The sequence below is a fragment of the Aedes aegypti genome, chromosome 2 (genome assembly GCF_002204515.2).
Source record: "Aedes aegypti strain LVP_AGWG chromosome 2, AaegL5.0 Primary Assembly, whole genome shotgun sequence".
NCBI lineage: Eukaryota > Metazoa > Arthropoda > Insecta > Diptera > Culicidae > Aedes > Aedes aegypti.
The window spans coordinates 231,901,457-231,926,069 of record NC_035108.1 but is presented as its reverse complement, the minus strand read 5'-3'; the positions used below and the strand labels follow the sequence as shown (position 1 = coordinate 231,926,069).

At 41.9% G+C, this 24,613-nt stretch overlaps 1 protein-coding gene across 2 annotated transcripts; it reads right to left on the bottom strand.

Annotated features, from left to right (window-relative positions):
• Positions 1–3,093: 3,093 nt before the first annotated feature.
• LOC5574382 (FAD synthase) lies at positions 3,094–14,275 on the bottom strand. 2 transcript variants are annotated; one of them, XM_021844408.1, is made up of 5 exons: positions 14,175–14,275; positions 14,047–14,142; positions 4,267–4,611; positions 4,074–4,195; positions 3,094–3,404 (listed from the first exon to the last, which is right to left on the bottom strand). In XM_021844408.1, exons 1-5 carry the CDS (start codon positions 14,196–14,198, stop codon positions 3,266–3,268), a joined length of 726 nt encoding a protein of 241 aa, XP_021700100.1. In that variant the 5' UTR covers positions 14,199–14,275; the 3' UTR covers positions 3,094–3,265. The 2 variants fall into 2 exon arrangements, with proteins under 2 accessions (XP_021700100.1, XP_001661422.1); XM_001661372.2 differs by having other exon boundaries at positions 3,109–3,404; positions 14,047–14,231.
• Between the last annotated feature and the right edge of the window lie 10,338 nt (positions 14,276–24,613).

Below are 24,613 nucleotides of genomic sequence, written 5' to 3'. Positions count from 1 at the left end.
TCGATGGATTTTTCTTTTGAGATGCTGTCATAAATATCTACCGTTGTCTCATACAACATTTGGTGTATATGCTAAAATCAATATCAAAATGGACATGACTGTCTCCCATCAAATGCGATCACCTGTCTTGATGGAAGATGTTGTTTTCAAAGTAGTTAAATACGCCCTTATGACAAGTTGTTATCGATTTGGAAACACGTGAATAAAAATGCGATCAATTTTTATATTTTTGACAGAACAAACTCATCAACTATAAAATCTTACATAATCTTACATGGAGAACTAAGCAGATAATAAATAAGTGAAATCATCTGAAATATTCACTTATAAGCCAAGCCGTAAGGACTATCATATTGCGGATATTTTGAGAACTTTCTTTCCTACGGTAGCCTCAGAGTTCTACCGCAGGCTTGAGAATCATTCTATCATTGAATAAAACATTCTGATCAAAGTATGCTGCTACTACACGAAACCATGAAAAACAGCTGTAGTTGTTTTCTTTTAAACCATAAAACGGAGAGTAATCTCTGAAATGGCAATACATTGGAGAATTTTACAGCAAAATAGATTTTGTTCTGTGGTTCTCTGAGCAGGTTAGTACACCATAAATTTATTTTTTGCACTTCGAAGTATCTGCGATAAATTATTCATGAAATTCAATAAATGTTGATGTGTCAAATTTATTTCAATTGACCACTAGTCCGTAACTCCTAGAACCTGTTACGGAATCACTAGGTAGCCAAAATTACTCATGGTTACTGAACACATCTCTCTTATTCTATAAAATTTTGAAAGGTTTTATGAGCCGTACGGTTAGGTTCCATCAAATGTTTGAAGTGGTCATTTATCCAATACTCTAACCACTAAGTGACAAATGTTACCTTAGATAACTGTAGACATCTCTGATTAATTCTCTATAAATTTTTGGCTTAATACACCACTGAGTGCCCAACATTTTTTTTTTTTTTTTTGATAACTGAAGACATCCTTGATAAATAATCTATGAAATCACAAATAATGATGAGCCACACTCAGTCCCGTTAAACATTTGAATTGATTACTCATTCGCGACTCCTGGAAATTGTTACGAGGCTAGTTGGTTAACAATTTTATTTGAGATAATCGCAGACATTTTTAATGGGTGCTCAAAACAATTCAAAAGATATGTTGTGCCACGAGGCTCGATTCCATCAATTATAGAAATTTTCCATTTTTTTTTAACTCGCGGAACTTTACATAACTGAAGATTTATCTCATATGTTCTTTCAGTTCTTTCATATGTTTGAATTAGCCACATTTTCGGGAATCCCGGAACCTGTTATGGAACCGATATCTCGGATCTCTGTGGAATTCTGTATTTTTTTATGTGCCACACGGATCAGTTGTATCAAACTAATGAATTGGGCACTTATTCAGGAAACACGGAACGTGCTACGGAATCACTGAGTGGCCTTTATTACCTTAAATTACTGAATACATCCCTGATGGGTTCTGTACGAATTTGAAAAGTTTGATGAGTCTCATGATATGGTTCCTTCAAATTAACGAATTGACTACTTATACGGGAATCCCGGAACATGTTACGGAACCACTAGGTGACCAATGTTGCTTTTGATACTTGAAGATATCGCAGATGAATTATGTATGGAATTCAAATAATTTTGATATATTGCACAGCTCAGATTTATCAAATTTTTCGAATTTGGTACTTATACGGGAATCTCGTAGGCCAATGTTGCTTTAGGTAACTGAAATTATCTCTGATGATTTTTTTATTGAATCCTGCAAACTTTGATGTTTCAGCTCAGTTCTATCAAATGTTTGAATTGGCCACTCTCCACAATCCCGGAACCTGTCATGGAATCACTAGGTAGCCAATGTTACTTTAGATAGGTAACTGAATATATCTTTGATGAATTCTCTGTGACATTCTGAAAATGTTGATATATCACACGGCTCAGTTCTATCAAATGCTTGAATTAGTCACTTTTCCGGGAATCTCAGAACCTGTTACGGAACCACTGTGTTGACCAATATTGACTTAGATAACTAATTGAATATCTCATGAACTCTGTATAAAATTCTGAAAAGTTTGATGTGTCGCATATGATTGCATCAAATGCATGAATTGACCACTTCCCCGGGAATACCGGAACCTGTTACGGAACCAATAGGTGGTCATACTCAGATAGCAACGTCTTGGATCAATTTGTTATAAAATTCTGCAAATTTTGATATGCCACACGGCTTGGTTCCAACGAAAACATAAATTGGCTACTACTCCGGATGCCCTGGGAACCATTTAATGGCCTCCGGAAATGACTCCTTGGCCACTTGATAACCAGTAGTGCCCTGAACAACTAACCAGTTGATTAGATACCATTTTAAATGCATTTTAGACAAAATACCATGTTTCACAATTCACAACAAATGCATTTTGCTCTTATAAATGCTCTCGCAAAAATGGCAAAACCTTGGTCCCTTTGGCACCGATTCTGAGCGGCCAAGTCCAACCAAACTAAGATTTTTAGCCAGATTCACAAAATATAAGCCTTGATGATAATTTTGAGTACAAAAAACATTTATATCTGGTAAAAAACGGCTGCGAAATTCGTATGTCAAATCCGGGTCAATATGACCCGAACACCTTAAACGTAACTTTTTTTGAACACCTTAGGAAGGTTAAAGAACAAATAAATTCAAGACAAGTCTCCTTTAAGACTGTAGAATAAATGAGCTGTGCAAGTAAATACAATAGTATTAAAATTTTGTGAAAAAAATATTCTAAATATTCTAAAGAGTCATTTTGGAAAAAAATCACCATCATGGCTGATCCACAGCACCACGTTGCTGTCCCTCCGCGACCGCTGAAGCCGGTGACCAAAAATCACGACAAAGACCAACCCCAAAAAATGCACTCCTAAAGCGCTAGAAGCTTTGTCTGGCTAAATTCTGCTCCTGGCCCAGTGTGCGTAGTCAAAAAAAATACCTAGATATTATACTTTACAAAAATATAATTTATCGTTATACGATTTAATATGTTATCACCAATTGATGGAATTTGTTTTTAAATTGAATAAAAAAAACACATAATTGTAGACCGATTTGAATGTATTTATTACGTTCCACGTAAAATTCATCAACATTTAATTTATTATAAGCACCAATCTTAGCGTCATGTAGTCTAAACGTCTAAACATATAAAACTACAGTATCGCAGATATTTTCCAACATAAGGTCATATGCCACCCGGTTATTCCGGCCATTACAACCTTCCCGCTCGTTCGAACTTGTCAGCATCGTGCAAGTGATAGGCCGGTATATAAATCAGTTCTCCTGCCTTTCCCGTACGCTTCAAATTCGGATTTGGAATAGTGTTGGTTTTATCTCCGATTGACGTGTACCTGGAAATAAAGGTGGATTTTTTATGGATTACAACCATTTATGAAAAAAATTACAGATTTTGTGTGAATGAACGATCATACAAGGATCTGAACATGTGATCGCATTAGAATAGTCGCGTCGCTATGATTGTTATGGCATTGTTCTAAGTTGCTTAATTAGTTTTAATTATTATTATTATCCATAGTTAGAGTGTTTATTATTTATCCATAGTTAGAGTGTTCAGCCAGACTAGACGTCATCTTGGTCCTATTACTAGGCCCAATGAAATGTTACAGAACAGTTCAATTCTGCAATATATAATTGTGCCCAATGAGAGGATCATAACCGAGAGAAGTCTAGAAGATATTTTAAATTTAAGCAAGGGATGGTACACAAATTATGTCACGCTAAATTTCAACTTTTTCAACTCGCCCCCCCCCCCCATCCCCTTTTGTCACACTTTTTGTATGAGTCCTCCGAAAATTTTGTAAGGCTTGTCACGCTTGGCTCGACCCCCTCCCCTCCTAGGAGCGTGACGTGATTTGTGCATGACCCCCAAGAAACCTCAACCAGCTTATTTTAAAGTCGAAATTTCGCTGAATCCCGAAAGTTGAGCAACGGCATTGACAATAATGGATCGTACAACTTAAGACCACATGTCTTCATTGTAAAAAAAATATAGTAATTACCCTCTATCGTACAAACTGCAGTAGGGTACTTCGTTTTGCAGAATGTATTCCCAAATATCAGAACAATTCCAATCCAACAATGGACTTATTCGCATCATCTTCGGCCACCCTGGGTCTGTTTCCTAAAAAGAAAGGATGTTCCATTATGCTTAGGTTTTAACTTTTGAGGAATATAGTTCTAAATTGTATCTACCTGCATTAATTTTAGATTTCCGCAATATGGGTCGGTTCTTCGGGATCCCATGAGGCACGCCTTGATTTCACGATTTTCGCTACATATTTTTTCCAATATACTTTTGATACTACCTCTAATTGCTCGGATTTTTATGCCATAGTGTTTTCTGCAGTGATCGATGAATTCTTCGACTTCTTCAAACGGTTCCTTTGGTTGCATGTAGACGCATTGTAGGTCATTACAGGATACTATTGTAGGGAGCATTTTCATAATGATGTCCAGTAAAACAGTGCAATCTTTCCCTCCATTGAAGGAAAGAAATATTTCCTCAGGTTTGTATGTGGCATACGCAAGCTTTAATAGCTAGAATTGAAAAGAACAAAGTCAGTTATAAATACCAACTGAATAATACACAACCTTGACAGTAAGATAAAAATCTTGAATGGAACTAGTGAAATGTGTATTACTACTTAACAAAATAAACTAATTTGACATAATAAGCTACTTAGTTACATTTCCGTAAACAAGAGAAGTAATATATTTAGGCGCTTACAGCAGACTGATTGAATAACGTGAATTTTCAATATTTCAATATCTGGATTTTATCCTTTTAACTCGTGTAGGCCTGGGTGAAAGCAAATATACTAAAACTCTCACCGCTACTTAACGGATTCAAATAATATTTTTTTCAGTATACTCGTTCACATATCTTATTTCTAAAAGTGGCCAGAGCGTCTCGGTAATATTCCTGTGGCCGGATTTATTCTGATGGGTCACTGGGACAAGTCGGGTAAAAAAGGGCTATTTTTTGGAACAAGCCAAGTAATCTTTTTTTTTGCAATGCCAATAATTTTAATTTTTTTTTTGTATGGTGTTCAGTTGGAGCTGCCTGACAGCTTAACTTGTCAAGGCTGAACCCTCGGTCTGGCTTTTGCCAAGTTTCCCCTCTACCAGACGGACTAGGCTATGGTGCCCATTTGAACATTGTTTTTTATTCGTATTGTGACGTGGTAGTTTTTTGAAAAATACCCATATTCCCTTGCTTCTGAAAAAAAGAAGCATTGTGAAAATCAGAAGCTCCATCAGAATTTGTTTGAAATAGTATTGTAGTAGTGTCATTACTAATACTGTCTAGTCGAAATGATTTTTAATATCTTGTCATTTAAGTGCTATTCTGAGTACTCCTATCTTTTACGTAAGTTTAGAGTCTTAATGTCAATTGTCGTCAAGTCTTAACAAAACTAGGATGTTTAGTAGTAGTTCTAGTTAATTTCATTTTTTGTTGCTTTTTTTTTTTTTGTTTTTTACAAGGGGGAAATCTGCAAACAGATCCCCTGAGAAGATAACTCAGGGAATGCGGGGATGACGCACCAACGACGACCCGCTAAAACCAGCCTATGCACTGTGCTTGAGCAATTCATTTAGAATTGCTCAAGTGGTGAACAGTGCATCGACATGACCCTTGGACTCAGACCCTCATCTCCCCGGAACCACCTTACGGTATTTCTTCGGGAAGGGACCAGTGCATATAGCACAACACGTGTAGCAGAAGTAGCCTAGGCAAAACTGCTTCTCCTAGCCGACTTAAACAATGTTACAAGGGACCAGCCTCGGCAGGGCTAATCCTCTGCAGCCAACTCTTGGTCGGCGCGCCATAGACGCTGCAATTCTAACATAATGTGAGTGACAGCCGTAGTTACTGCATTCCAGCACTCGGCATCCGCACACATTCTCTCTATAATATTGTCGGGGGACGTGTCCCCTCCGCATGTAGTGAGCATGTGACCTCTCACAACAATGAAACGGGGGCAATCGAACACGACATGCTCCGCTGTTTCCTCTACACCAGCACAATTGGGGCACGCAGGAGATTCTGAGTGCCCGAACCTATGCAGGTACTGTCTAAAGCAACCATGTCCTGACAGAAACTGCGTCAGGTGGAAGTTCACTTCCCCACGGCTTCTACCATACCAATCTGACACATTTGGTATTAGCCGATGGGTCCATCTACCCTTAGTGGGGTTATCCCATTCCTGCTGCCAGCTTCTGAGCGTTTCCTCTTTACACGTGTCGCGGACTCCTCTGGTACCCCTTTGGTTGAAGCATTGAACATCTTCCTTGATGATGAGCCCGATGGGCGTCATCCCGGCTATGATGCACACGGCCTCTTTAGATACCGTCCGGTATGCACTTGCTACTCTTAAGCACATTATCCTGTACGTGCTTTCCAACCGCTTTAGGTTTCTGCTCGTTCTAAGCGCTTTTGACCAGATTGGTCCTCCATACCTTAGTATGGATAGCGCCACGCTTGCCAGCAGCTTGCGTTTGCTGGCAATTACAGCAGAGCTGTTAGACATCATCCTCGAAAGCGCCGCTATAGCCGTAGATGCCCTTTTACAGGCATATTCAACGTGGCTAGCGAAGCTCAGCTTGTCATCGATCATTACCCCAAGATGCCTAAGGGATCGCTTGGACTCTATGGTGCAATCACCTACCGAGATAAGCGCCCGTTGCTCGGACTTGCGGTTGTTGACCACCACCACTTCAGTCTTGTGACGGGCCAGTACTAGTTTCCTAGACTTCATCCATTTCTCAACCAGGGAAATAGAGTGCGCTGCTGTCAACTCTACTTCCTCCATCGATTCACCATAGACCACTAGGGTGATATCGTCGGCGAAGCCAACAATCTTAACACCCGTCGGAAGGGGCAGCCTCAGTACGTCATCGTACATCGCATTCCATAACAGTGGGCCCAGGATTGAACCTTGAGGTACTCCCGCGGTAATTCGAACGCTTTTCTGCCCCTCCTCTGTGTCATACAGTAGAATCCTACCATCAAAATAGCTTTCTAGAAGCTTACACAACTGCACCGGTACCTTGAGGCGGTGAAGCGCGTGTGCTATTGCTTCCCAGCTTGCGCTATTGAACGCATTCTTCACGTCCAGAGTGACAACCGCGCAGTAACGGATGCCGCTCCTTTTATGCTCGATTGCCACCTCAGCTGTCTGAACGACCGACTGGATGGCGTCCAGAGTAGATTTACCTTTTCTGAATCCAAACTGGTTGTTGGACAGGCCGTCCGCACTCTCCGTATACGGTACTAGTCTGTTGAGAATCAACCTCTCCAATAACTTGCCCGTCGTATCTAGTAGACAGATAGGTCTATACGCCGACGGGTCACCTGGTGGTTTCCCCGCCTTTGGTAGTAGCACCAATTTCTGTCGCTTCCATACATCCGGGAAGATTCCTTGATCAATGCAGCGTTGCATCGTGGTTCTGAACATGTCTGGATCCACGTTCACTGCCGCTTTTAAGGCAACATTCGGGATACCATCGGGTCCCGGTGCCTTGTTTGACGCGAATGATTTCACGACTTCTGCCAGCTCTTCGTTCGTCACTCTCGCCACTTCTTCTCCTTCATCTGCCGCATACGGCGCTGGGGGCCATGGGCTTATGGGATGGTGCGGGAAGAGTACATCGATTATCGATCGCAGCAACTCGGGCGATTTCTCTTGGGGCGCAATGGCTCCTTTGGTCTTAGCCATTACCACTCTGTAGGCGTCACCCCATGGACTAGAATTGGCACTCTCGCATAGACTTTCAAAGCATGCCCGTTTTCGACTCTTGACTTCCTTTTTGAGAGCCAACTTTGCCTCTCTGAATGCTGCACCGCGTTCCTCTCTTTGTGCTTCTGTGCGTGCGCGTTGCATTCTTCGTCTAGCCCGAAGGCAGATTGCTCGAAGATTTGCAATTGATTCGCACCACCAATACATCGGCGGCCTGTTCTCTCTAGGAGGGGCTTTTCTCGGCATGGAAGCATCACACGCTCGTGATATCACAGCAACTAGCTCTTCACCGTTTAGGTCCAGAGTGTTTCGTTCGCGCCTCAGGGCTTCAGTGAATACTTCGCCGTCGAAGCGCGCTGTTTTCCATCCTCGGGCTTGGGTCGAGTTACATCGCGCTGCCTTCCGCCCGCCTGGTATTATACTATAGCGAATCGATTGATGATCGCTATGAGTATAACCGTCATCAACGCGCCAGTTCATGGTATCTAAAAGGTTAGGACTACAAAACGTCACGTCGATGATCGATTCTGCACCATTTCTGCGGAAGGTACTCACTGTGCCCACATTTGCCAGCTCTACATTTAATGCGGCCAGGGATTCCAACAATAGCTGGCCTCTTTGATTGGTGCAGCGGCTACCCCACTCCACTGCCCATGCATTAAAGTCGCCAGCTATCACTACTGGCTGCCGATTAGCTAGTTCGGCAATCATCCTGTCAACCATGTGGGAGAATTCCTCAATCGACCACCTTGGGGGCGCGTAACAACTGCAATAGAACACGCCGTTGATTTTTGCTATCGCAAAACCGTCATTTGAGCTAGAGACTACTTCTTGGATTGGGTATCGTCCTGTCGTCCCTATAGCTGCTAGCTGTTGAGACCTATCCGCCATCCAGTTCCCGTTGTTGGCTGGTATGCGGTATGGGTCCGATAATAACACCACGTCAGTCTTGGTTTCCGAGACTGACTGCCAAAGCAGCTGCTGGGCTGCATCACAGTGGTTTAAATTTAACTGTGTTACTTCCGTTTTGGCTGCTTTGATACTCCGCTTGTGCCCGGACATTTGGGTCCGCCCGTTAAGTGTCCGTTGTCTGCTCTGTCGACACATATTAGGCACTTAGCGATTTGCTTACAATCGCTTGCCCTATGGCCTTCAGCGCCGCATTTTCTGCACATCTTACTTCTGTCGGGACCATTGCAATTCCACGACTTATGGCCCTTTCCGAAACACTTGAAGCAAACTTCAGGAGGCTGTTGTATGCTCAGCCGGCAAACCGACCAGCCTACCTTGAGTAAGCCCAAGTCGATGTCACACTGCTCTTTGAGGGCAGCCGAGACCTCCGCTGCATCGGTGACCTCATCCAGATTTTTACACTGGAGAGTCGCTTCAGCAGTAAGGGATCTTACATCAACCTCGTCACCAAGTACTTCTTGTGCCAGTTGCTTATAGACTGCACCCTTTTCCTTGGCGTCCTTCTTTAAGACTAGGATCATTTCACCAATCCTACTTCGCCTTATGCTTCGCACGTCTGCGCCCAATGGCGATAGCTTCTCTGTGCTTCGCATCGCCTTCAGAACCTCGGCGTATTTTGCTTCCTCCGTTTTGATAAAGAGGGCTTCGCCTAAATTCCTACGTTTCGCTGTTTTCGGTTTAGCGCTCTCCTTGGGCTCCGTTTTCGGTTTACTCTGTTTTTTCTTATTTCCAACTCGTATCCACGGGTTGCTGTTGCCTTGCGCCCGTGGTTCCTGTGGATGCACTGCCTGGTTCCGGTTAACCCGTGGCTCCTTTTTCTTGGCTTTCTTGGCCTTAGGCTTGGTGTTGGCCTCTCCTTTGTTGCCATGTCCTCTTGATCGCGGGGCTTGGCTCGTGCCAGCTTTTCCGCTCTGGAGGACGGCCGCGTAGGTTACTTTTCCCTTAGCAACCATACGTCTTTTCGCCACGTATTCATCCCCGGAAGCTTCCCTCTTCCGCATCGCGTATCGAATAATATCATCAGATATATTCGCGTTGCCTGTGAAGGAAAACACTTCGGTCTGACACGACCTAGTGTCTTTTTGGCCTTCTACCTTGCCAAGTTGTTCCTTGGCTTTCTCGTAGTCCTGCTTTGCAGCTAGGACTGATTGTCGCAATTTCAGTAGACTTGTTTTCAAGTCTTTGCTGATATTTGTTTTGCTCTTAACATACTCGATGATGACATCAAGTTGCTCAGCAGCTACCTGCATTTTAGGGAGGTACTCCCTATTGCGATCCATGGCCTCGATTAGTCCCGGGCCATCGGTCACCACACATGTTGCACTGGAGCGGCCAGTGCCTGCCGTCGTCACAGTATCTAGGCTTTTGCCCACACTGTTTTCAATAAAGTTGGTCGCCTCCTTCCTTGGCGGGAACCTTAGCCGGTTACTGATAGGTCCAGAAGCCTCTCCTTCACATTCCGCTAGTTGTTTGTTTTGGTTGATCATCTCTTATGGGTCCCCCTAAGAGCCGCTATCCATCTCCGCTGGAATAGTCGCCTTTATAATCCCATGGTTATCTATGCAAGCAGGGAGGCCATGCTAGGGTTGACATAGTCCTTTATGGGGTACTATGTTCAGAGCCGGATCGGCGCAGGTCAGGTAATGGCATCTGAGCCTACTCCCGCCCAGTTGGAACAACCAGGCGACGGATTTGGAACGTACTCTAAGGCCTGCCACGGTTTTACGGGACGGGGGCAGCCTGCGCCATTAACCCACTCGCCGTTTCGGGCCAGTGTCACCCGACCCTACTAAGGGAGTAGAATGTCGCCGCTGTCAGCCTCAAAGCATATTATCCAGTACATATACCGTTACTTGTCCTTTGTCGTGCGCTGCCAGTATACATAATTGGGGCCGTACTGGCGTTTGTCCCAATGTGCTTGAAGCACTCCTTCTCGTAATTCCATGCCTTGTCCGTTTGTATCGCGACCAGTATGCCATAATCAGGATCTCACTGGCATCAATCCTGATGTGCCGGTTGGCACTCCTGTTAGTTTGGGCTAGGGTACTTTAAGCGGCACCGGTCGCTGTGACAGAGTTGCATTCGGATTTTTGTGGTTTTTATGAAGGTTCATCAGAGCCCACTGCGAACTTCACCACATCCTGGGCAACTCCCCAACTCGCAGAGGTCCGGGGGGGGGGGGGGGGGGGGGGGTCCGTTAAGCCCCTGGACTTTCGTCCCTGCTGCCCCAACAAAAAAAAAACGCATAATGCGAAGCCATAAGGGTGAAAAATTTAAACTAATTTACAACATCCTTATAATCCCACCCTTATTTAGCCTCAGGTTTGAGACTGAAGAAGGGAAGCCGATTGTCTCGGAGAAACACAAGGTCACCTGCACCATTGCTCCGGGTAGCACAAGAGGGGCACAGTACTGTAGAGGGCGCCCTGGTACTCCACAGGCTCCGTTTGCGGTTAGGTTTTTTTAGACCCCCCTAACCATTCATTCTTAGGCACGGTAAGCTTAAAGCGACATGAATTAGGGGTCACCTGTGAGATGGCCTTTTACCACCGGAACAGGCAGTCCGTAGTGTTAATTCTTAGCCAATTGAAACAACCGCTACCGACACTACACGGCTATCTAGGCTGTTCGGGAAAAGGAAGTTAACATTGATGATTAACTCCTGACGTGCCCAAACAGCCTGTTCATTTTTTGTTGCTAAAAGTATTTATTGGTCATTACGTTCATCCTTAAAGAAAAAAGTCCATTTATCCTTAAAGAAAAAAGTCACTTTCCTTGTCTGTTCAACAATTTCCCGAAACTAGCAAGTGTAGCCTAATGATCGATCTCAGCGTCTTACTTTCCATAGTGAATATTTAAGAGTAAAGTTACCTTAGGCTTCTATTAGGCGGCGTCCATTTATTACGTAACGCTAAAATTGGAAATTTTTGACCCCCTCCCCCCCCCCCTCCGTAACGCTTTTTGTATGAAAAATTTCAAATTTTTGTATGAGCCGTAACGCTTGAGCCTACTCCCACCCTCCCCCTAGAGCGTTACGTAATTTGTGGATGCCGCCTTATAGTCTTTTACAAGATTCACTTTTCGGTGGCAGAAGCAATGCTTCACAACGCCTACTTTCTCTACTGGTAAATTTTGCGAAAATGAAGCTGAAATTAGATTATTTATACCGTTGTTACAAAAGAGGTATTTCTTATTATGGCAATGTAAAAACCATATTAAAATAAGATTGTCGCCACTTATTTCTATATGATTTACGTCGTATATGATAACGATGTGTCTAGCTAGCTAATAGTAAGAGTGGGTACGGATCATTCTGGTTAACAAAAGGCAAACTGATCGTCACCAATAGTATAAATATGCACTTCGAATAGATTAATTATTTGAAATGGGCATCAATTCTATCAATGACGCAGAATGTCTGTTGGATCACATCCGAGATATTATTGCGTCTATGCCATATAAATTGTGACGCGGCTTTAAGCAAAAAATGCCAAAAGGTGATACCACCACTACAGGTTACGCCTTTGGTTTACATCATATGGGCTTCACAAAAATGCGTTTCTACAAGCTTGGTACAGATGTTTAAATACAAATTGGTCATTATAGGCGTCCTGGTGACCCGGAAATGGTCATATGTAGGAACAATCATATACAGAAAGCATGGTTATCCAAATAAATCGTTTCTCAAAAGGTTCGCACCCATGCGTTTGTCTCGAAATTCTTCAATATAGTGGCCACATTATGATCGATTCCGAAAACTATCTGTAACTTGAAATTTTCCTACCTCCAGGGACATGACAGAACATCTCCCTTTTCACCCGACCTGACTTAGTGACCCTTCGGAATAAATCCGGCCACAGGAACTTTGCCGAGATTCTTTCGCCACTTTTAGAAACAAAATATGTGTCGAGTATACTGACACAAAATAATTGAAATCCGGTGAATATTCGCTGAACGGTGAGATTTTTTTCTTATTATTCAGGCCTAATAATAAGGGTTAATACAAATGCCTTCAAATTTTGGATGGTTTCAAATTGGAAATACAAAAATAAACAACTCCAATGTATACCTTTAAATATAAATATTTCACAAAATAATCTTAAATGCGTTTGTGTTAGGTCTGTGGTGGATTAAAAATTAGAGGTATAAAAAGGTATAATAATTCTATCAGATTGCAATATGTTTAAAGCTCAATGATACTATATTCCGATAGTTTTCCGAGAAAAATATGAAACATGATTAATTTTGATGTTACATAGTGCGGAAACTGGCATGATATTACTTTTCGTAATTGGACAATTCTACCTGATATTTTCCATTTTTTTTACAAAATTAGAATTAATTGATTCAGAAATATTATTTCATGAGAATTATTACACACTTATCATGTTATGTTGTTTTTGTTGGGTGGTTTTCTTTCTATAAATTCTTTAATTTAATGCATAAAATCTAATCCACGTTCTATATTTACATTGTCCAATCTTAGTTCCAATTGCAATAATGACTAACAGTGGTTTGGTTGTGGATTTCCATGTTTTTGTTTACAGTGCGTAGGACGACAATTTCTGAAACAATTCTAACAGAATATGTTAGAAGTGATATGACCGACAGCTCAAACTTTCCTAAAATTTTGAAATCGTTTGAAATGCAAAAATCGTAAGTATTTCAGTATTTCTGAAGTTATTTCCTACTTAGGTTCAAGTTCAATTTCAATTTTATAAACTTCAAATAAGTATAAATTCATTCTTCAAATAAGTACAAATCGTTTTCTAACTCGTCAAGCCAAAGCAAGATCTATTGTGACCAAGAATGAAAGCTTTTTCTTCACAAAATAGCTCGTATATGAGCAGCACAGTAATCGCCTTCTACCACAGAACAAAGAAAGGCTAATGTTAGATAACTTAGATAAATTGTAACCCACAGTTTGAGAAACTATGCTCGAAAGTAATCACCAAATTAAAGCTTACTCTCCCGTTTTTACTGCTTGAAAGTGAAAGTTAGGGGTTTACCCGAAATCGGCAATCCAAACTTTGGTATACATATTCTGGATGGTTCATTTTCCGTTCCAGCACTAAAAGGGTTAGAGTCTAAACTATCATTTGCTAGATGTTTCGGAGATGTGTAATTTTTGAATAAGGTTCTTTCTCGAGACACCGTTGGCACTGCAGCTCAAAGGTGAAACTTCCTTGAACGATTACAGAAAATTACACAATCTCCAGTGCGTTTGCTTATTACTTCGGAATGCTTATTCTACACATACCTGAATCGTTTTCTCTAGCTTTATCTGAAGGTCAGCTTTCAGATTCATGTTTAATGTTGAATTTAGATGTGAATGCGACCTACGAATGCAACTGCAACGGAGAAACCTTGAGGAGAAACTCAGCTGCCTTCAAAGAACTTCGAACAAAACATCGTTCATCACTATTTGCGAAGACATCATCATGCCTCGCTTGACGTTTCTTATCATCAAAATAATCATCACTCTCTGCGATCATCAAAATAATCATCGTCGTCGTCGCTAACGTACACTGGAAAGATAATGGCGAAAAATGCGACAAATATAGTAAATCAATAAATATAATAAACAGCAATAAATTGATATGACCAAAGTCTGAAATTTGGGAATAACATCTAACTTTTTGACTAGATTGACGAATCCTCCAATAGTCGTGAGATGTCCTGGCCACGTCGTTGCGAAAGCTGGGGAATGGGGAAGGATGATTGATTGAACACCTATTTAACGAAGATGCAGAGAACTAGGGAAAGTGTACCAGTTATGGCCATAGTGGTTCCCTATTTGGCCATACGTAAAATTTTGATTACTCTCACTTTTAAAATCTTTTTGAATGTTTTAACATCAAGATATATCTTAAATCTAACTACTACAACACACAAATATTCATTCCTTGTTGAGCTACCGTGCGAGACAGTCGATAGTTCTCGTGTGTCCGGGTTCACCCCCGTTTTTCCAAATCTTTGGTATTTCGACGCCTATTGCAAAGTGTTTTTAGTGCAGTGAAGAGCCTCAGTTCGGCTTGGAAGCGGAACACTTTTGGCGAAGCCATTGTGTTGCCGTTTAATCGAGTTTTGCGCAAAAGTATTGAACGTTTTCGCCATTGCGTGGTTATTTTCCGATCACGTGTATCGTAGAAGACAGCTTGCACCTCGTCCCGTGTGCTACCTGAGTGATCATCGTTTGTGGTGTGCATATAGCGTGCACAGCGGTGCGCTCTCCACGCCGACAGTGGTCACCATCGTGTTGGTTGGTGGCAGGCAGTGAGAGACCAACCAGGAACCAGACCGTCCTTTTTTGATCACGTGTATCATCGAAGGCAGCTCGCACCCCGTCCCGTGTGCTACCTGTGTGCAGTGCAGAGTTCATCAGTGCGATCATCGTCTGTGGTGTGCGTATAGCGTGGACAGCGGAGATCAACCACACATCTACGCGTCCCAGCGAATGGTCGTACGTTACTTGCTACCTCTCCCCAAGCGTAGACACCCATCGGTTACAGCATCGACGACGCCAGCGTGGATAGAGTAAAAGATAAGTACCTCTCGTTGTTTTTCTCCTCTTCACGTCTTTTTTGATTAGTTTTTACTGCGTGTGAAAGTTTTCCCTCTTCCCTTTCCCCTTTGTATGTGTTTTTTTTTTCAGTTTGATTCAATTTCCATTTCTTCGAATAGTGTTAGTTTGAGTTATTCGTGCGCCCTTTGCGGTGTTAAGCTACCGCAATGGGTGTAGATGATGATGGCGGGGGAACGTCGTATCCCCTCACTGAGTCTTCGAATGTGTTGAACCAACAAAACACAAACACCTCTATGCCCAATCCATGTGTGTCCCCTCAATCTGATGTGTCTCAAATGGACACCAATATTCTACCATCTCCGACGTCCCCTCGCCTCAAGGCCTACCCGCCCGACTCTGGTGGGCCTTTTGTTGTTTTCTTTCGATCCAAAGGCAAACGGTTGAACACTATTCAGATCAGTAAGGATCTGACTAAGCGATTCTCTTCCGTTGTCGCCATTGACACAGTGGGTTCTGGTAAGCTGCGCGTCACCGTCAGTGACCGTAAACAGGCCAATGAGATTGTGGCCTGTGAGCTCTTTACTCGGGAGTATCAAACTTATCTGCCAAGCCATCGGGTTGAGATTGCGGGAGTGGTCACCGAAGGCAGTATGACCTGCGAAGAATTGATGCAGGGTTGTGGTCGCTTCAAAAACCCTTCTCTCCCATCTGTCCCCATACTGGAATGCAAGCAATTGCATTCCGTATCCCTGGTGGGAGAAAAGAAGATCTATTCACATTCTGAATCCTTCTGTGTGACCTTTTCCGGATCTGCTTTGCCGAATTTTCTTGTAATCGGCAAACTTCGTTTACCTGTGCGGCTGTACGTACCGAAGGTAATGAATTGCACAAATTGCAAGCAGCTGGGCCATACTGCCCAGTATTGCTGCAACAAACCTCGATGTGCTTCTTGCGGGGAGAGACATGTGGATGGTGCATGTAGTATACCGCCAAAATGCGTTTATTGCAACGAAAGTCCACCACATGCCCTCGAAAACTGCCCGACGTACGTACGCCGGCAGCAACATCAGCGACGATCATTAGAGCAGCGCTCTCGGCGTAGTTTTGCCGAGATGTTGAAAAAGGCTGCTCCGTCTGCTGAATCCCAAAATATCTACTCTTCTCTGTCTCTTGATGATCAGGGCTCCGACTCTGAGGTTGGTGAAGGAATTTCCTTCGTTTTCAAGGGTTCATCGAGGAAGCGTGTGAGACTCCAGAGACCCACAAAAAAGCCTCGGAATCTGTCTAGCAGTGATGACCCACCAGCCATGAAAAATACTAAGCCTGTCGCGAAAGTCTCAAAGCTTTCACCTCCTGGATTCAAACTCCAAGAGGAAAGAGACTTTCCGCCACTACCGGGAAAATCTAAAATCCCAAATATTCCAAAATTTCAAACTGCTCAGCCAAAAGAAAGTTCGCATTCGGAGCCCCTAGGGCAACCTCAGGGCGTTCCAATGTTTACGCTTTCTGGCATTGTAGATATCATCCTTAATTTCTTCAATGCTTCTGACCCAGTGAAGAACATTGTCAAAGGATTGCTTCCATGTGTGACTCCTCTTTTGAAGCAACTGGCTTCTAGAATGCCCCTCCTTGCAACGATCATATCTTTTGATGGATAATTTATCCACAGAGGTCGAAGATATGATTTCTGTTCTACACTGGAACTGTCGTAGTATTATGCCTAAATTAGATAGTTTTAAATTTTTAGTTAGTAATTTACAGTGCGATGTTTTTGCGTTATCAGAAACATGGCTAACACCTGATGTGACCCTTCCTTTCCATGATTTTAATATTATTCGCCTGGATCGATCCGACTCATATGGAGGAGTGCTTTTGGGGATCAAAAAGCATCACTCGTTCTACAGAGTCGATCTGCCGCCGATGTCAGGCATTGAAGTCGTTGCATGTCAGGTGACTATCCGAGGCAAAAGCCTCAGTGTCGCCTCCATATATCTTCCTCCGAGATCGGCGATATCTCGCAGAGATCTCTCTCACATCTGCTCTGTTATGCCTGAACCACGGTTGTTCATTGGGGATTTCAACTCCCACGGAACAGGCTGGGGGGAACTGTATGACGACCACCGATCAACGTTGATATATGACCTCTGCGACGACTTCAATATGACAATTCTCAACACTGGGGAAGTTACACGAGTGGCACCTCCAGCTCAAGATGGAAGTCCTAGGGATAGCCGTTTAGACCTCTCAATATGTTCAAGCTCGTTATCGCTGGATTGTTCATGGAGGGTAATCCAGGATCCCCATGGTAGCGATCACTTGCCGATTGTAGTTTCAATTTCCAATGGAACACAACAGTCTTCATCCATCGATCTCGCCTACGACCTCACAAAGCACATAGACTGGGGAAAGTACGCGGAAACGATCATTGATGGAGAACAAGCGATAGAAGTACTTCCTCCGTTGGAAGAGTATCGCTTTTTATCCGAGTTGATTCTCAACAGCGCTCTTCAAGCCCAACGCCGTCCTGTGCCTGGTCCGTCGGTTCGCAAGAAGCCTCCCAATCCGTGGTGGGATGAAGAGTGTAAGGCACTCTATCGCGAGAAATCCGCCGCGTTTAAAGACTTCCGGAAACGTGGTTCAATTGACAACTATGAGCGCTATTCTTCCCTTGAACGCAAGTTTAAAAGCTTGGTCAAAGCGAAGAAAAGCGGTTATTGGCGTCATTTTGTGGAAGGATTATCACGTGAGACCTCGTTGAGAACGCTTTGGACCGTCGGAAGAAGAATGCGTAATACATCGTCGGTTAATGAAGATCGAGAGAGCTCTCCTCGGTGGATTATCGATTTCGCTAAGAAAGTTTGTCCGGATTCCGTTCCTGTTGATCGCGTGCGACGAGATATTCCGGTGGATAGGGACGCCATGGATAGACCTTTTTCGATGGTTGAATTCTCACTTGCTCTCCTTTCATGTAACAATTCCGCTCCAGGAATGGATCGAATCAAGTTCAATTTGCTTAAGGGCCTACCTGACGTCGCAAAGAGGCGCCTATTGAACTTGTTTAATCACTTTCTGGAGTGTAACATTGTTCCGGATGACTGGAGGCAGGTGAGAGTAATAGCCATCCAAAAACCCGGGAAACCCGCGTCGAACTATAATTCGTACCGCCCAATTGCGATGTTGTCGTGTATTCGCAAGTTGTTAGAGAAGATGATTCTCTTTCGGCTGGATAAATGGGTTGAATCGAATGGCATGCTGTCAGATACACAGTTTGGTTTTCGCAGAGCCAAAGGAACGAACGACTGTCTTGCGCTGCTTTCTTCAGAAATTCAACTTGCCTTTGCCCAAAAGGAACAGATGGGTTCAGTGTTTTTGGATATTAAGGGTGCTTTTGACTCAGTTTGTGTTGATGTCCTTTCAGACAAACTCCACGCAAGTGGCCTTTCATCAGTTTTGAACAATTTTTTGTACAATTTGTTGTCCGAGAAGCATATGAGTTTTACTCATGGCAACTTGTCAGTTTCACGAATTAGCTACATGGGTCTCCCCCAGGGATCATGTCTGAGTCCCCTTCTTTATAATTTTTATGTGAGAGACATTGATGACTGTCTCATGGAAAATTGCTCGTTAAGACAGCTTGCAGACGACTGTGTTGTTTCTGTCACAGGACCAACAGCAGCCGAACTACAAGGACCCTTACAAGATACTCTGGACAATTTGTCTACTTGGGCCTTAAAGCTGGGTATCGAATTCTCTGCGGAGAAAACTGAGATGGTTGTCTTTTCAAAGAAACACAAACCTGCCAAGTTTCCGCTTACACTCATGGGTAAGACAATCACTCATAGCTTGTCTTCTAAATATCTCGGGGTCTGGTTCGACGCCAAATGCACCTGGGGGAAACACATTGTGTATCTGACACAGAAATGCCAAAAACGAATCAACTTCATGCGAACTATAACCGGAACATGGTGGGGAGCCCATCCGGAAGATCTGATCAAGCTGTACCAAACAACCATCTTGTCGGTCTTAGAGTACGGTAGCTTTTGCTTTCAATCCGCGGCGAAAACACATATGCTGAAGATACAGCGGATTCAGTACCGCTGTCTTCGCATCGCGCTAGGTTGCATGAACTCGACTCACACAATGAGTTTAGAGGTACTTGCAGGAGTACAGCCTCTGACAGATCGTTTCGCGGAGTTAACACTCAGGTTCCTCATCCGTTGTGAGGTTCTCAATCCATTGGTTATTGAAAACTACGAAAAGCTACTTGAACATAACCCTCAAACTCGTTTCATGAGTGTGTACTACTGGTACATGACGCTGGAGGTTAGCCCATCTTCGGTTAACACCAATCGTGATAACTTCCTAGAACTCGACTGTTCCTCTGTAGTATTTGATTTGTCCATGAAGCAAGATATCCATGGTATACCAGATCACTTTCGTTCAAAGTTTATCCCTCCCATGTTTGCAAGTAAATTCGGGCATGTCAGCGAGAGCCGACAGTTCTTCACTGATGGGTCAAAAATGGATGATATCACTGGTTTCGGTGTTTACAACGTTTCTCATAGCGCCTCCTTCATGCTTCAAAAACCATGTTCTGTATATGTTGCTGAACTAGCAGCTATACATTACACCTTAGAGTACATCAGTTCTCTCCCACCCGAGCACTTCTTCATTTTTTCCGACAGTTTAAGTTCTCTGGAGGCTGTTCGGTCAATGAAGCCGGTGAAGCACTCAGCGTACTTCCTGAATAGAATACGCCAGGCATTGAGTGCTTTGTCAATTCGCTCTTACACTATTACCCTAGCTTGGGTCCCTTCGCATTGCTCCATTCCTGGCAATGAGAAAGCGGACTCTCTGGCTAAGGTAGGCGCTAAAGAAGGCGATGTTTACGAGCGTCAAATCGCCTTCGAAGAATTTTTTGCATTGGCCCGTCGGGAGACCTTGATCAGCTGGCAACAGAAATGGAGAGACGGAGAAATGGGTAGATGGCTGCATTCCATATTTCCACAGGTGTCGAAAAAGCCATGGTTTAAGGGGTTGGGCATGAGCCGTGATTTCATTCGTGTCATGTGTCGGCTTATGTCCAATCACTATTCGTTAAGCGCGCATACCCACCGTATTGGGCTCTCAGAAAGCAATCTCTGTGTTTGCGGCGTGGCTTACCAGGATATCGAACATGTTGTGTGGGGATGCGTTGAGCATCGTGGCGTCAGATCTGAGCTGACTGAAACTCTCCGGATCCGAGGAAAACAGCAGAAACCTGTCAGGGAAGTGTTGGCGGGCCTTGATTTAGAATATATGAATTTAATCCATCTGTTTTTGAAGCGTATCAATATCCGGGTTTGATTGTGTTCGTTCCCTGTCTTTCTTTTTCCCATTCAAATTGTCCTCTTCTCGTCGTGTCTCCCACAAACCGTTTCTGTTTAGTTTCATTACAGATCTGGACATCCTGTCCCTTCAAGCTTCATCAGCTTAGTAGTCTAAGTAGCTTAAGTAATTCCAAAAAATCCTTTCCTTCCCTGTTTCAAATGTATCCACTAACCTTAAAACTTCCGCAAACTAACATAGTTTTTAAAATAAGTTCAAATTTCAACATGTAAATAATGTAAAAAAAAGAAAAGATTTCGGCTCTGTTATGCCCTACGGCGCCTGAGCCTGCCAAATAAACGAGATAAGTAAAAAAAAAAAACACACAAATATTTTCAAAAAATTGAAGACATTGAAGTAATCACGTATGGCGAAATAGGGAACCACTATGTCCATAACTGGTACACCTACCCTATACGAGTTACGGAATGTGGATGGAAAGAGTAGTGCCATAGAATACGTTCGATAGACATTCTGGTCGACAAATGGTTAATATTTACGAATTATGACCATGCGCTGCTGATCAAAACAAACTTACCAACAGCCCATCAAAAGGAAATACCATTATACCATTAGAAACTCAAGATCACTCAAGATTACAAACAATAATACTTTGATAAATCTTCGAGCTGTTTAGTAGAATACCTATAAGCAGGGCTGGTAGTGAAAAGTGGCACCGAAAAAAGTTATTTAAGTGACCAGATTTGAGAAATAAGTGACTAAAAAGTGACTTCCGATTCTCGAAAAAGTGACTAAAAGTGACTTGAAAATCAAAACGTACAGGTCAAACAAATAATTAATAGGAAAGTCAAATCATCAATTGAAATCGTCAAATCACTAGAGAGACGGCTAAGTTAGCTGGGCATTACAAATGTTCATAGGTAGTACGGCGCATATTGTGGCCAAATATAAGATCTGTAAAATCCCACTGCCGAAGTGAATCAAAAGTGCCAAAAATAGGATACGGCTCCCTATCTATGGTAAATGCTTATGCTTATTAAAACGAGTTTCAAAAGTGAGAACATTTGAACCGCAAAAATTGAACCATTTCGTGTGACATGTTTCCCAAACAAAGTAGAGTGTCCGGAATTTAAAGCTGTTCGTAATATGAATCGAAACGGTATTACCAAAGAATTTTGTTTTGTAATGTAAATTTTAATAAGAATTTAACATATTTTGTTAAATAAACATTTTGTAATTTCAGATTTTTATTAAAACTTCCAAAATATGTCATTTTAAAAACAGCTTTGATTGAATTCATTGTAAATTGTGTAGATTCTAAAACTTTTCCATGATTTCAAGTCGATAAGAATTTAAGATTTAGTTTAGAAAAATTATAAGCATGCAGGTGAAATTCGATCAATTACAATATTCACAGAATAAACATTTCTATTTCACTTCATAAGATTCCCTTAAAAGTCTATATGTTTCACAACTAACGCTGCTATCTAATAAGTCAATATTTTGTGCACTGAGATCCAAGAGAATTGAATATTTTACCATTAGTCAATATTTCCAATTAAAAAATATGATAAAAGGGAGACCAAATGGTTAACTTAAGCCTGCGTGAAATTGATTTTTTTCATGAGTAAGTTCAATGGTACGTATGACCGAATAGATCTTAGCATAAAAAATATATAGACTTAATAGCTTGTTCTTCTGAGCTATACTGTTAAAGTAGTTGATAGCACTAAGCTTCTCGTATTTCAAAAAAAAACTTGAACACTTTCATGATTTAAGCTAAGTATGCTGTTTTATTCAAGAAAAGTAAAGACATTTCTTGGCCGAATGGGTCAAGAAATTTCTTACAGAGAGTCCCATTTAAAATGACATTTCTTCTCAACTGCGTACTGGGATCAAAGAAATGTGTTTTTTTTTACAATTTCTTGGAAGAAATTTTCCATGCATCGAGATAGGCGATTAAATTTCTTCTTTACTTGACATTGGCGGTTATAGTCGGTCAAATTGTCTTAAACTACGCCATGAAAATCACTTTAACACTATGCATATTCTTGTCAAATTCTACTCAGTGACCCTCGGAAAACCTCCTGCCAAGTACATCAAAAGTGCCACATTTCTTTTGAAGAAAGCATGCATGATTCCATGAGCGATTCAATGGAAACGATCAATCAAAAGCAAAATTGTCATGACAATCACAGAGCGCAATATTGTTACAACCTTTTTGACTTGCGATTAATCAGTTATTTTAAACAAAAAAAAAAAAAACAATTTGTTTTATGAATGCTGTTTGATAATGAGCCAACACAGAGAAAGTTCTCGAAAATTGCAATATGAAGCCCAGAAAATCGCTGCGCACGTGATGATCGATCATTGTCATATTCTGTTCGAGTGGTGATAAACTGATGTTGCGGAATAAAATTGTAGCAACAAGAATAGGAGATGACAATGTCTTTGTTGCTGCGTGTTAGGTGACAATTGATTCACTGATTCATATATAAGAAAAATGGATGTATACTTTAGCCAAGGCCATTTTGAAAGGTTTGGTTTGCAATTGAAGTCTGTCCTTAGAAATATGATAAATCTTTATTCTCAAACAGAACATTCAATAGCTATTCTTTGTTTTGCGATTTATTGATTTTCAGCTATATTATAGATATTGGGGGCCCAGATAGCCGTAGCGGTAAACGCGCAGCTATTCAGGATGATCATGCTGAGGGTCGTGGGTTCGAATCCCGCTAGTCGAGGATCTTTTTGTAAAGGAAATTTTCTCGATTCCCAGGGCAAAGAGTATCTACGTACCTGCCACACGATATACATGTGCAAAAAAAATGGTCAATCGGCAAAGAAAGCTCTCAGTTAATAACTGTGGAAGTGCTCATAAGAACACTAATCTGAGAAGCAGGTCCCAGTTGGGACGTAACGCCAGAAAAAAGAAGAAGATATTGTGAAATTTTTAGAAGCCAATGTGCTTCACAATTGGATGGATTGGTTACGAATTTCGAAAACAAAGAAAATCATTGGAATGCATATTTTAAAACGTAGTATTGGAAAATAGAAGACAAACATCTAATTATCCACCACAAGATAAAAAAAAATCCTACTAACACTTCAGTGTGCTTCAGTCGTCACGCTATTGTATTTTGTACAACACTGGTGAAAAAACCTGACGATGGTCAACCACGCGACGACTGGAAGGTTAAATTAAATTGCACAAGATATTCTTTAAAAAGACAATTTAAAAAGACAATTTACACCGTCTTCAGCCAAAGGCTGCACAGACTGAACGAACACTAACATCAGGCAACGGACAACACGGAACACCCAGTAGCCCAGTGATGAATTTTTCGTTTGACGAAAAGTTTCCACCGACCGGAGCGGGAATCGAACCCACACCCCGTGACACAATACGCCTAAACGACTGTCGCCGCTAACCGCACGGCCACGAAGCCCACAGAAAGGATAGTAAACATTTAAACATTTAGTTTTACAACAACGAGCTTACACCATACTAATAATAACTTAGATATTATTACAAACAACATGGAACTCAATGGAAGATTAACTTTTTTCACGAGAAAACTATGAAGCAATAATTTGATACTGAAATTACGTTGTATTTGTGATGTCCTACCTTAAAAATTAGTCTGAATTAAAAAAAAATAAACTCAATTTTATTCCGAAATGTTTGCTCAAAATAGTAGAAAAAAGTGGCTTTTTGACAAAAAAAAGTGACTTTAGTTGAAATGGCTTCAAAAAAAGAGACTTTAAAGTGACTGGCTTCAAAAAAGTGACCAAGTCACTAAAAAGTGACACGCTATATAGCCCTGCCTATACACTGAGAGGCAAAATAAAGTGCCCACCTTACCAGTTTTCGAATTTCTATCATTGATTTGGTTCAAATTGAAGTTAACACACTTAAATCTTCATTGATATTTTATTTTTGATGTTCTTTTAAAGTTGCACTTACGAAATT